At 46.5% G+C, this 14646-nt stretch overlaps 1 protein-coding gene across 11 annotated transcripts in view; it reads left to right on the top strand.

The window, feature by feature from the left end:
* The window catches only part of LOC116947535 (neuronal cell adhesion molecule-like), a 214446-nt gene extending 205005 nt beyond the window's left edge, over positions 1–9441 (top strand). For all 11 annotated transcript variants that reach the window (XM_032963394.2, XM_076070665.1, XM_076070666.1 and 8 more), the window contains one exon: positions 1290–9441. In XM_032963394.2, coding sequence (XP_032819285.2) covers positions 1290–1572 — 283 coding nt within the window. In that variant the 3' untranslated portion in view covers positions 1573–9441. The remainder of the gene's footprint in view (positions 1–1289) is intronic.
* Positions 9442–14646: the final 5205 nt, after the last annotated feature.

The raw sequence follows: 14646 nt of genomic DNA on the forward strand, positions 1-14646 counted from the left end.
CAAGCCTCCCGAAGCCGTTGCCACCGCCCTCATGGTGTCGCGATGCAACGATCGATCGAAATCCTGCACACAGATTGATCTCATTGTGGTGGCGAGATGTTAACTACCTCACCTGGTATGGAGGAAGTCGTGGGTTCGATCTCGACTCTGGCGCCTGTAGATATATATATCTGGAGTTTGCATGTTCTCCCCATGGTCATGTGGATTTTCCTCCGCGCCCTCCGGCTTTTCCCAGGACATTTATAATCAACGTGCGTTTAAGAGTATTTGGCTGCTATAAATGTTCACATAAGCCACTTCGTTGAGCTATCATTTGTGGCCAGGACGCTTCTGAAAAAAGGGCTACATAGCTCGGTAGACCTCACCTGGTAAAAAAAATGAAAAGTTTTGTTGAGTTAGTTTATCTCCGGCGATGGTCGCCCTGTCAGGCACGTTCCTCCCCTTGGACTGCCACACCATCGATAGTCTCAATCAGTGGCCATCGTCCCTTCTATCGATGCATCTCCCCCAAGCTCAATTGGTGTTCTGAAGAATGCGATGTCTCTCACACGGGTATGTTCTCCGATCCGCGTTTCTCTTTCTGACTCTTAAGTGTAATTCCAAGCATGCAATTCTGCATGCTTCCTTGCACAGATTTCAGCATTTGTTCCATTTTATTTGTCAAAAGTCGATACTTATGACACATGTCATAGCAGGTAAATATGCACATAATTAGCATAACACGGATAGCCGGATTAAGGCGCATAAAGGATTTATGGAGTTAATTATTAATGCCTTGAGGCTAAGGGATTCAAATTAAGACACCTACAGCATTCTTAGAGTAATACGTTTGGCTTAGTCATGGGAAACCATCTCGTTTTTGTTGGCAGAATAATAATCCTTTTCCCAGGACAGCCTGAGTCTCAAGCCTGCTTTTTCAGGAGGGTCACGCACTGGGATAGACATTGCCATTCATTAGTATTTGTCTTCATGCGGGAGGCAACTGGGGACCCGGAGAAAACCCACCAACACACATACGAGGAGGTAACATTCAAAAGCTCCACATAGATTGGAACATCCATTGCTGTGCTGCCCTCTCTTGGGCACGCAAGCCTACAACACCGAGTATTTCCACGACAGCCTCCCCATCGGAGATCACTAACCAGGCTCCGTCCTGCTTAGCTTCCAAGGTCGTGCATGATGGAGGGGGGTCGATTTACCGTGTCGGCGTCGCGCTCGCCTCACCGGCACGCATCACCGATTCACTCCCCGGCGATATCGCCCCGTCCTACTTTCTCCACTCCCTCCAGCGACAACGAAAACAAACCACTGCAGGGTGGCTCGTCCGGGAGCAGCGACAGCGTGCGCTCAGGGGGGCGCCACGGTGCCGGCGACGGCGACGCCGACACCCAGGTGCCCTTCAACGAGGACGGCTCCTTCATCGGGAAGTACGCGACGGCGACCGAGACCGCGGCTGCTGCGGCGACAACGGCGGTGGCGGCCAACGGAGGAGGTGGCGCAGGAGGAGGCGGAAGACGAGAGAACGGACACGCGCGGACGCGGAGAGGCTCGGAGGCCGACGACGCCTGCTGAAGTCGTCGCGGCAAGGGGGGTCAGGGACCGAGGGAGGGAGATAAAAACGCACGAAACACAAACACAGAGATATGTAAAGCAGGAATATAACTTAAAGCGAGTCCACCGTGCCGTGCGGGTGGGTCGTGGTTAACAGATGAGAGTTGGCAAAATTATATTTGGGCAACGAAGATAAGACCGTGACGGTAATAAATTCGGTACAATCACAAGGGGTAACTGACGCCGCACTAGGCCTCGGCAAGGTAAAGTAATTTACCCTTTTTACCGGGTAAAAGGGTAAAGGTAAAGGGTAGGGTAAAGGTAGCGCAGAAGAATTAGCCGGTAGGGTAAAGGTAGCCCGAAGTATTACCCGGTAAATACCTTGTTTACCGCTCGCTAAAAGCTCCGTGGCGCAGTCCGTGGCCTCCATTTTAAATTGGAATCATCGAGAGTCTTCTATGTGAATAAAGCGCTCTACTGAGTATTTACCTGTTATAAACCTTTTTCATGTGTAGTGCCCCAGTAATTACCCTGTCATCGGGTAATTTGTATGGGGTAGGTTAAAGATAGGGTAAAGGTAGGCTCGTTGCTTTTGACCTTTTACTTTTCCTTGCTAAAGGGTAAAAGGTAAGGGTAGAGTGATTGTATTGTAAGGTAAAAGGTAGGGTAAAGGTAGGCTCGTTCAAACTAGATTTGGTGGTTTCGTGGCTGCAGGAATTGATCTTTGTTTTTTTCAGTAAAGTCACGTTGGAATAAGAAAAAATAAAAATAAAATTACATTTTTCTTATTTATACGTGGCTTTACCGAAAAAAACAAAGGTAGGCTCGTTGTTTTTACCTTTTACCTTACCTTGCCGAGGCCTACGCTGCACGTAGGCGTACGTATGTACGTGTGTTCGCGTGTGCAAGCACGTGATTGGAAACCACACACGCCAGGGAGGGTCATCGTATTATTCTCCCGATTTATAAGTCGCTCATTTTTCCCTACTTTATTTTAAAACAAAAGTTGGGCGTGCATCTTGTAAACTGGTCCGTGTGTGTTCGACCAGATTTGCACAACTTTATTGACAACCGGGCATACGTTTTGGGGTGCTTCTAATACTTGCCGGAGCCTCTTATAATCAAGAGAATATGGTCATTCAACTTAAAAGAGTGTTTTTTTTGGCTTATGCTTTGACGTCGTCGCGTATACAACAGTTTGGCGGTCACGTTTGAGGTCGCCCGTCTCACTGCTGAGCTTTATGGCACCCGCGGAAAGTTTTATGACCGCTAAGTGCTTCAGTTTTTTTTACTTTCAGTATCGAGTCGACGTATTCGTTCGCATTCATGTTATTATTGCTCTTATTGTTGCTGTTTTTAAACGTTTGGAGTCTTGAGCGCTGCACGCACGGTCGAGAGAGAGCGAATTTACGCGAGAGTTCGCTTTTGTTTTGAAATCGTTAATGTTTACAGCGGTTTTTTGGGGGGCCTTTAGTCGCACCCCCAAAAGTTGCAATGGCTTATGGGTAAGTGAAAAAATTATGGGAAACAGAGATGTTTGGAGGAAAAAAAACTGGCTAGGGTAGGGACTTTTAAAATTGTGAGAAAGATTTAAAGAAAACATTTTATTTTTGCGTCTGTGTAAAAACCGCAACTTGCAAGGGAGTCGTCGATACCTGGTTGAGATTTTAAATTAGCGGTAACATTACATGTTTTTCCAAAGCTCGTGGAGATTTAAAAGGACTCGCGTCATCAGCGTTAAAAAGGGTGTTCACTGTTGCTGAAACAAACGGGGGGGAAAAAAAAACAAGATTCTAACAATCCCATTTGCAGGCCGAATCCAAGTGTGGCAAAACCAGGCCATGAAATTAGAAATTCCAAATGCTTGAGCCTCCCACGGGGAATTGTCTCAGCGGGTTTTACCCATCATCAGGCGCATCCAAGTGTATCGCATCGTAAGCCACCGACGACGCTTGAATGGGAAGTGATGGGAAAACGCGTAAAGACCGATCGTGGGGCGTAGCGAGGACATGGGCGGTTCGCAACTGGCAGCGTTTGCACCCCATGAGTGTGTGTTCTCATCTTTTCCTCCTTCACCTCTCTCCTTTTCCACAGCCCAGTCCTGTGGCGAGACACTCGCTAATTAAATTCCTCGTTCACATCGCTCGCGGTGCCCCATGCCGTAGTGTGATGGTTAGCACACTGCACTGGCAATGCAGAGATCGCCGATTCAACTCGGCAGGCTAAACAACGGGGCAAATTTCTAAAACATCCGCTGCCCCCCCACCCCACATCCCTGCCTCCTGCACCCCCCCCCGCCCCACATCCCTACCTCCTGTGCCCACCCAGAATTTTATGAATGGGTGCACCACAGTTGGCCAATCGGCAGGTGGCATGTGCTAGGGGTAAAAATGTGGGCACTCCACCCTCTTCCAAGATGTCTAGCCAGCATGGAAGAGTAGGCCAAAGTGCCGTCTCGAGGCAGCGCTCATGATTCAATGGGTGCGAGGTTTTTTGTTGTTGTTCAAATGGCTATTTGGTTGTGCACCACTGCCGTTGCACATTGCAATCAACAACTTTGTAATGTGCTTCAGAACCTGGGATTCAATTCAAGGAATGGGCGCAGGGCTGCCTGCCTGCCTGGGTGTAACGTTCATCAATTAACACATTCTTAACACATTCGCTCCCGTTCGTTTCACCTCAGCAGAGTGCCCGCTTTTTATTTTGACAGCATTCAAATGTAAACGAGAAAGAATAAGTATTCGTTTTAAGCGATTTTCTTTTTAATTGTGCGCACAGATGTCCACACAGCCTCACATCAGGCTTCGTCATAAGTCAAATCGTCACAGAGCCCCGTTTCACGCCGCCGCTGCTGGAGGAAGGCCTCCCCACGCTGCGTCAGTTGTGGCGGTTGTCAGACCAAACTTCGCCATGCCGGTTCGCGGCAAGCTGGTGGATTGTACTTAGTCCGCGGCGACTCACGGAGCGGACTTTTCCCTCTGCGCCCACCGCTCGACGCCGAGATGCAAAAACCTTCAGAAGACATCTCTCTTCCGCCGGCGGAGACGGTTTGTTTTTGGCATAAACTTTCGGAGCCTTTGTCAAAGGGCGCTTTAAAAGCGTGTAAAGTGTGGTAAAATAGCCCTCACGACCGCAATCCGACACGGGCAAGTGTCCTCGCCCAAGATCTATTGCTACGTGTTGCAGATTTGGAATGGATCGCTAATTGTGCGATTACTGGAGTCGCGTCAGGAGACGATCACGCATCCTTCCAAAACCCAGTCAGCACAGCTTCAAAAAAGTGTTTAAACAGCCCTACCTTCGTTGTGTCAACTAAGCGTCTAGAGCAGGGCCGGTTGGGAACGCTACCTCGTACGGCAGTTGAGCCACGTTGATATCTGTGCGTACAATACCCCTTAACGGTGTTTTATTATTTTCACCGACAAGTTGTTGGGATGGGGTGACACAACATTTTTGGAAGCTGCGTCAGCGCCGTTAACGCGGCCGCAAATTTACGTCAAGTGCGTCAGCAGCGTCTTATAACCTATTGTAAATATTATTTTGACGATATGCCACATTCGAGTACCCGTGCCCTGTCTTGGACATATGGCTTTATCACAATTGGTGTTTGTACATTTGAAACATACTGTATCGGTAAACGCGAAAACCACGAGTTTAATTTACAAAAAAGGTTCATAATATATACATTATCCCAAGAAAACGGATATCAATATTTCTTGTACATATATTTGTGTTTCTAATGTATAAAGATGCATGGTTTTTTTTTGCACATATAGTAGAGGCTGTTTTCTTTTGGCTTTTGTGATATCGTACTGCACATGTATGTTGGCTAAATTTCGATTTAAAGCTTTCGTGACTGCAACGATTCATCTGCTTTGGTTCTTTCGGTAAAGTCACGTAGAATGACAATAAAATAATAAAATAACACAATAAAATTCTCACGACGTTTCGGCCACAACGCAAGCGGCCGTCTTCAGGTCGTCCCGACAGGTCTGTTCGTCCCGACAAAGGAACAGACCTGTCGTCCCGACAGGTCTGTTCCGACAGGTCTGTTCCTTTCACCTGAAGACGGCCGCTTGCGTTGTGGCCGAAAACGTCGTGAGATTTTTATTGTGTTATTTTATTATTTTATTATCATTCTACGTGACTTTACCGAAAGAACCAAAAAAGATGTATCTTGGCTGCTTTGCCTGGCATTGCGGGCGATTTGAGTTGGCCAACCGGTGCAAAGAGCTGTAAGTGACCACGTTGCACTGGGGCAACAAATCGTCACCAGCACCCACCGACAGAAAGACATTTGCGACGAGCAACTTTGGCCACGTGGGTCGAGCGGTGGTGGAGAGTTGACGGCAGTTTCTGTCCAGCCTGTGAAAAGTTGAGAACTCTTTGACGAACAACGATTCGGTCTACAGAGCTCACAACCCTCCGGGGCAAATAGTTCACGTGACAGCCGTCTGCAATCCGATTGCAACCGGCCACTCCCATTGCCAATGACGAACTTTGTGCAGATTTTTGGGGCGGCTAAACTTTTCTGATGAACGCATTTTGCGGCCACTATCGTCGCTGCCGTTTGCTGTTACGAATTGCCCTGACCGTGAGTGGTGGTGGTGGTGGTGCCGCGGAAAATGGATAAGTGGCAACGAAAACGCGCACTGTTGCCAGCAACGCAGGTGGCTCCATCGTGTTGTCGCCAAAACGTTGCCCTGCGTGCTGAAGCCACAACGCCGACCCAGCGGCCCGCTCGAGGCACCCGCACAGAGTTGTTATTGTTTTGCTTTCCTTATTCTTTGGGTCTATTCGGCAAAGTCACGAAGATAGGTTAAGCAAAATATTACGACGTTTCGATCGCGACACAAGCGGTCGTCATCTCCACCTGATGACGACCGCTTGTGTTGCGATCGAAACGTAGTTTTTTCGTAATTTTTTTTTTACTTATCTACGTGACTTTACCAAAAGACCCAACAGTTTATGAATTCCTGCAGTCACGAAAGCTTTAAGTGAATGTTTTGCTTTCTTTTCAGCACGCTTCGTGTTGCGTTGTCGGCAGCAGTCCCCCTTGCGAGCCCCAACCACAGGCCAGCTCCCATCGTCTCATCGTTAAGGTTCTTCGTCACATCATGATTGTGGTTGTCATCAGATAATAATCCTTTCTTAGTCATTAATGTGAGCGTAGCTTTGATAAGGCCGCATCACTTTGCTCCATCAGTGGCAGTGGTGTCGTCGTCAGCTACAGAATCAGAAGCATACATATCAGCAGTGTAGTTGGTAGTATCAGCCACAGCAGCTGGCAGTAATATCGACATGAGCAGCAGTATCATCGCCATCATGAGCAACAGTATCGGCAGTAGATGAAGCAACTGCAGTGGCATTGTCATCATCGGCATATCCTCTTCAGTGGGGGTGAATGCAGGATCATCGGCAGCAGCTTTAACATCAAATTAGCAGCAGTAGAAGCAGCAATACAATCAGAAGCATGAAGTGCTGGGAGAGAAGTGGAGGCACACTGCACACAAACACCATCGCCTCCCTCTCACACACTGCCATTCCGCCTCATTCCATTAAATTGGCTGTTTTCACACTGATAATTGGTTTTCACAACACGCGAGGTTCTTCATTAAATGATGGCCTTCAAGATATAAATCACATACACGCATGGGGGGTGGGGGGGGGGGGGTCGTTATTACTGTGCGTCTATTCGTAATAGCGTTACTGGTCACATCTGCACAGAGGCCGGGGAATTGTTTTCAAAAAGGCACCCCCCCTTCCCCCCCCGTTCCGCCGCACAATGTCTCATTTCATCCTCTCTGGCGCTCGCTTCTTTCCATTGGCACGAGGAGACGTGCGAAGGACACGAGCGTGCGTTGTGGAACGGAGTTTGTTCTCTAGAAAGGATGTCGTGTGCTTTTCTTTTTTACGTGGCGTGCGACTATATGAGCAGCATTTTGGTGAACGTTCATTTGTTTACAGGCACGCGCGCGCACACACGCTAAGGTTAATAATAATAATGTCTTGCATGGGGAACAAAGACATCAGAATTATTTAAATTCTACACAACCCAAAAAAGCCCGGGCCACACCCGAGTCAGTTTCGTCAGCCTGTTGTAATGTGTTGTAATATATTTTAAGTTATTGACATTGAGTATTATCTACCGCCTGGCTGATGATTTCGCTGTGAACCTATCCTGAAAAATGGGTCGTACCATTATAGGTAATAAAAGAGGGGTGGGTGGGGGGGTTTGGACCACAAATTCAACACCCAAAGGTCCACATCCACATGACGCTTATTGATACTGCCCCACCACCAGGAAAATAGATCGCTCCACATCTTTAAAAAAAAAACTTATACCATAATCTCTGCATACAAATCTGGGCTCGCACACGTACACCCCAAACGGATATTGAGACGTACCCCAAACGTTTGATTCAAAATACAGGGGAACGAGTGCGTCTTACAATCCGGTAAGGTGTGTGCGTATGTGACGAGATTGTCCAATTTTATTGACTCTTGGCACAAGTTTGGGGTGCGTCCTTCGGGAGTGAGTTATAATCAGAATACCGCATGTGATTATGTAAACATCTACCGTTCTAGAAGGGGCTAGATAAACTTAAATTTGGCAAAGATATCGTTGGGTAGACGCTAGACAATAAAATTCAGAATAGCAACTTATGTTAACGTTGGTCTGGCAATCCCATTTAATTCAATTATATCCACATTTACCACCATTATTATCGCCACAGACTGCGAATGTGTTGAAATCACCAATTATTCCACTTCACTTCAATCACTTCAAACTGGGAAAAACCAGTTTAGGATTGTTTTTTTTTTCTCGCCAAAAAGACCGGAGCCTCGATCGAACCAACACTGCCGGCGAACCAAGAAAAAAACATCTCAATCGCAGCCCACACCAACTGCGTCGCTTATCGCGGTGTTGCTGTCGGGCATGTTGTCCCGACGTTTCGGCTGCACGTGCCGAGCGTCTTAAGGAACCAAACTTCGGTCACAATATGGATAATTCATTTGCACAGGCATCTACCGGGCACGCGAAGCGAAACGTCGGACATCACCGTGCCGAACACCACGCGGCACAAGCCCACATGGGAGAGCTACATCGCACGCCACCAGCCACCCATCCCTCCTCCGTGAGCTTGTCTGGCCATGGAGTGGAACTGTAGCGGAACTTAGGAGCCAAGGTGGGCAATACAGCCAAGTAATCGCCTACTCTGCCGATCGGTTCGGTTACTCAACTAACCGCAATAAGAAATATTGGTTCAAAAGTGTCACCTCTGCTCCCACGTGTGCCGCTGGACGGGAGGTGATGTATACTCTTGGTGATGTCATAGTCACGCTGTGCATGCTTTGTCGGGGGTTACACGCGCCTTCGGGAAGTAGAATGTCGGGGAGATTGGCAATTTACAAGGGGATCCGAAGATTCTACCTTAACTTGATTGGCAAGTTTAAAAATCTGGACTTTGTGTGCAATTTATTAAATTATGGGTGTCATTTTCACTCGGTCACGAGTCTCTCGGCTAACCGAGAGCTTCAAACGGCGGGTGGATGGCTCACGCAGAGTGATTGTGCGAGTTGGGCACGTGGCAGTACAGCAAGCTGGTTTGTGATCCGTAGGTGCAGACATTTGGGTTGCATCCCCTCACACATATACACGAGATGAGCCTTCGTTAATAAGGACACTTTATTTTTACGTTCGCAATCTTTCACAATTGTGATGCCACGTTGCGTTCAAATGTTGTTCGTCATTTTATATATTCATATTATCGAGTTTTGTTTTTTTAATGTTATATGGGTGCCCACGATGTCTCGCAAATTGCTTTTTGTATCATTTCCAAACGCAAGTTGCAGAAATACATACAATACATGAACCCGCGGATTTCACTTGGCAGCGTGGTGGTTTGTGTCCTAATCGTTTGTTCCAGTCGCCTCCCGTCATTCTCCCCTGGTGTGGCGGTCGTGGCCCCCCAAAGGGGGTGCCGTTATCATTCTCACTTCCGGTTTTCCAGTTAAAAGACAAACTTCTGCATATACACTCCCTCGTGGCAAGATGGTTATTTACCGAGGACAATATTCACACTTCTATCTACGAAACACCATTCATCGCGGATGTCAAAGCGCTGTACAAGGCACAACAGCGCTCAAAGTAGCTCACGACACTAAACACGAAGACACCGCAACATAATGGCGTACATGCGAAGTGACTTTCTGAAAGACGACACAATGAAGGTGTATAGATGTACGTTTTTAAATGTCCACTCGGATCCTGCGACCTCGTGGAAGAAATCTCCAGAGAGTCTTGAAGCTAAATTTCGATTTAAAGCTTTCGTGTCTGCAAGGATTCATCTTCTTTGGTTGTTTAGGTAAAGTCACGTAGAATGAGAATAAAATAATAAATTAATAAAATAAAATAACACAATAAAATTCTCACGACGTTTCGGCCACAACACAAGCGGCCTTCTTCAGGTGAAAGGAACAGACCCTTCGGGACGACAGAGCTTCAATGAAGCTCTTAATTTATTATTGTATTCTCATTCTACGTGACTTTACCGAAATAACCAAAGAAGATGAGTCTTGAAGCTACTCGGGAAAGAAAATATACGGTCGTCTATAGATGAGATAAGAGATCTGCATCCCCACATCCGAGAGGACCTGGGGGGGGGGGGGGGGGCGTGGGTGCGGTAGTTCCGATGTAATTCAGAGAAAGAAGCCTCACCGAATAACCGAGACTTATCGGGAAAGTGTTGCCAAGCTTTCACAGTAGGGGGCTGATGTTGGTGCGGCACACGTCTGGCGACTCGGACACAGCAGCCAGCGTTGTGCCACTACACGTGTAATGTCAACGGAAGTAGTTTTCAGACAATTTTTGCCGCATCTTGGATGTTTTAACCAACAGCAGTTACATCTGTATGGTGGAGGGCAGAGGGGGGGTGTTAGCGATGGGAGGAAAGAAGAGAACGCAGAGGATACCCCATGGAAGTGCACGGAGAGAACACGCAGACGTCACACTCCGAGTGCGACCACAGCCTTGGCATGTCCCTCTCCTGACATGATCGGTAAGGGGCCATCCACTGAGGAGGTACGCAAAAATCTGGGAAAACTTGACCCCTCCCCCCCTCCCTGTACGCACGCGGACTTTTTACACCCCCCCCCCCCCACCTGCGTACGTACGCCTGACGCTCCCCCCCCCCCCCCCCGAATCCTATAGAACGGCCGATATTTAATCCACGCAGAAACGATCAAGGATTAATAATATTCACGTGTTTAAGCAAACAGATAGTCCACCGCCGGACTGTCTAACTAATTTGAAGGCCAATGCAGACAAATTATTATCGAGGCTTCACCCCCCTCCCCCCCCCCGTTTCCCACACGTACGTACATTGTAGTAGACCCCCCATACGCAAGCGAACGCATTTGGGTTAACCCCCCCTCCCCTCCATGCGTACGTACTAAATGGATGGCCCCTGACGAGAGAACAGAGGGCGGACTAAACCACAAACACATTCGGGGGGCTACAAATGTTGGCTCGTGTTCTGTCGCTCTCCGCATCACGCGGATGCTGAGGATGACTGAACACCACGACGAGGAGGGAACGCGAGTGTGTGGGGTCTTGTCACGACAGCACGTTTATCTTCTAAAGTGCTCTTCTGAGTTAGGGGCCGTCCATAAATGACGTCACGCACCTTGGGGGGAGGGGGGTCAGACATTTGTGACGATGTGTGACGAGGGGGGGGGGGGGGTTTGAGGAATGTGACGTCACATCAAAATGCGCAACTTTAAATAAATATAGACAACACGTTCTGCTTAATTAAATGGACTTTTTAAATAAATGTTTTCTCCTACAACATCAGAGTGCAGCGCCACATTAAATACGCACTACAATGACAATAGTTTAAAGTGATTTGAAGCCTGTTTAATTATTTTTGGGGGGGGGGGGCAGAGCTTTGTGACGTCATATTTGAGTGGGGGGGGGTCTGACTTTTTGTGACGCCGTGTGACGAAGGGGGGGGGGGTAAAAAATCGGCCAAAATCGCGTGACGTCAACAAGTGGCCTCAGAAGACGCCACCACCACATGGGCCCTCACGCCAAACGACTCCATCCCCAACTCGCTCCACCAGTCTCCCGCCGAGTCAGCCACCCAATATACCAATACCACCAAACTCCACATGGTAACAAAATAAATACCTAAATAAATAAGGTAGTGTTTATCATTTAATCCTACATTTCCGATTCACAATCACTCTAACGACATATAAATTAGGCAATGTTTACTCCGAATAAATGATACATTGATTTTAATACAGAAATATATTAACGAGGCAAATAATAGTGAACTAATAAATTAACACGGTTTGCTACGTACTAAAGTAAAGCAAGAAAATAGATATAAATAACGATAACAGATGCAATGTTGAAATATTTAAGATGTTTAAAATTCCATTGTTAACATACATGAATAACCTGATATGCCCCTGACTTTTGGCCCACCCTGTGCACGCGATCCATCACCGTGTGGCTGCAAAATAAAAGGTGCCTGAGTCGGGAATCAAACCCAGAGGCCCTTCTTGCTGTGGGGCATTCGACAACAGGTTTGTGTTGGAACCCTCCCATGCCCTTCGTTCTTTCGGTAAAGTCACGTAGAAGGGAAATAATAAAATAATAAAACAATAAAATCCTCACGACGTTTCGATTGCAACACAAGCAATCATCGTCGGGTGTGAAAATCACAGCAAGAAAATGTTTGAAAATGGTTTCCTTGACTAAAACCGCCACTTTTTTCAAAAGTTTTCTTGCTGTGGTTTTCACACCCGATGACGAATGCTCGTGTTGCAATCGAAACGTCGTGAGAATTTTATTGTTGTATTATTTTATTATTTCCCTTCTACGTGTTGACTTTACCGAAAGAACCAATAATATGAATCCCTGCAGTCACGAAAGCTTTCAAACGAAATTCCTCTGATGCCCTTTGACCCCTGGCTGCGCCTGTCCGTGTGGCGGCCCGGGTGGAGTGGGGGAGGGCCTCTTGGAGGGGCTGTAATCGCGGTGCGGCACGCCGGCATCCGCAAGCAAGGAGCCGATCGACATCAAGAAGCCCGTGGCCATTATCGGAGCCTGTAGGTTCAAAGGGGCAGAGGGAAGCGATGGGTCACCTACTGCACGTCTGTGAAAAAGAGTTTCATAGCTCATCGGATTCATCTAGTAAAAAAATAAATATTCGAATTCAAGGGTAGGGATGGTGGCAAACGGTAGGATTATGCGCCTTGGATTAAGGCGATATACAGATATATATACGGTAAGATTACAACATATCATCGCTTATATGTAATTAATTATCGTGTACTTTATAATGCTTGTTTACCCAGGAAAACCTCACTGAGTCACGTGACTTTTTTCAGAAGGGCCCAACCAAATGTTCACAGTAGGGGGGTGATGATTGTGATAAGTGTAAGCTCAAAAAAATAATTTGCGGGTATTTATTTTTCTTTCAAATTTGTAAAATGTTCGTCAGGTGGCTGGGTAGTTCGAAGATCAGAGCGCTGTGCTATCGCCGCTTATTATTTGTATTATGGATTTTCACCATTTAACACATGCATTATACGTACAGATACTTGGTGGGCAGCAGAGGGCAGTGCAATGCAATACTTCGTGGTACATTGACGTACTCCCTCGTCTGTGCATTTCGCCCTCACGAAGCTGCAGCATTGACCAACGTTACTCAGTTACTGTCCAACATCTCGCACGACCTGCACAATGCAGGGGCGCTTTCATCCAGCAGTGGATCGACAAAAGGTCCATTGTATAGCCCAGGACACAAAGCCCAGATATGTACCGAGAAGATAAGAGCTTGACACGTAGACTTTCGCGACCAATATCGCCTGATGAAGCTAGTTGTAATTACTATCGAAACGTCGTACTCAGATTGTAAATGTTGTGGCTTGGCTCTCCAACACAGCGGTATGCTGTACTAGTGACGAATTGGCATGTTCTGTTTACGTGACAACCCTTACTAGTTGGCTGTGTTGGATGGTGGCGGGTTTACCGACACATTCATATATTTACGCGATCTAACCCAAAATAACTGTATTATAGAAGATAAGAGCTGTTTGCCTTTTTGCGTTATGTCTTTGATAAAAGCATGTAATGGGAAATGTGAATGGAGACTATTTTCTGTGACTTGTTATGAACGATCGAATGTTTGTGGTTGTCTTTACCCTACAACCCCAGGCAATGTGGAGGGAAAAAATATCCTGGAGAAAACGTGGCTCTCGTTATTTTAAAAACCGTTATTATATTGCTTATCAATCTGTCTTTTTTTGTTTAACCGATTAATCTAAATGTCGCAAAAACATAATTTCTATGCAATTTTTGACCTCAAATTAATGTATAATGTATTCTAATCGTTGACAATTCCATGACCAACATCACCTTTCATCACCATTTCCATTTTCTCGTTCGTATTTTTCTTATTAATAAAGGTTTTTTTTGGGTTAGATCTTGTAAATGTAAATGTGTCGTTACATTTATATTAACCCAAAAAACATTGTCACGGATAATATTGATCGCGAAAGCCTACGCGTTAAATAGTTTTTCCTATTTTCTGCCACATTTGTTCAATTAGTTTAGTGCGGTTGTCTAAAATATTTCCGGATGCCCCCCTTCTAAGTGCAAATAATACATCTACACACACACACCTACCCCATACACGCTAAAGCTGGGCCCACACCTCAGCGATTAGTTGCACAACTTGGTTGCATGCAACCAATTCGATTCTACGTGGATGTCTGCAACCTACTGGCAACTAAGTTGCAATCATACCGAGAGCGATTTAAGAGGGTGGCACGCTCTGTCGCAGACGAGCATTTGCAAAACAAGCCCCACAGAGTTGGAGGTTGTTTCGTATCTTATCTCACACTTGTGGAGAAAAAAAGTCTGACAATAACAACATTAATAAAACTCTTACGCTCAGAAGTAATTCGTATAAACGCTTATTAAAAGATAACCTTAAGCGGTTCAACGTTGCAATCGGCCACGCATTTAAATTTAGCAGTTTATTTTCAATTTCTTTCTTTCGAACGATTAAATTATGT

Source organism: Petromyzon marinus, chromosome 30 (assembly GCF_048934315.1).
Source record: "Petromyzon marinus isolate PM22_M1 ecotype Great Lakes invasive population chromosome 30, UKy_Petmar_22M1.pri1.0, whole genome shotgun sequence".
Classification (NCBI taxonomy): Eukaryota; Metazoa; Chordata; class Hyperoartia; order Petromyzontiformes; family Petromyzontidae; genus Petromyzon; species Petromyzon marinus.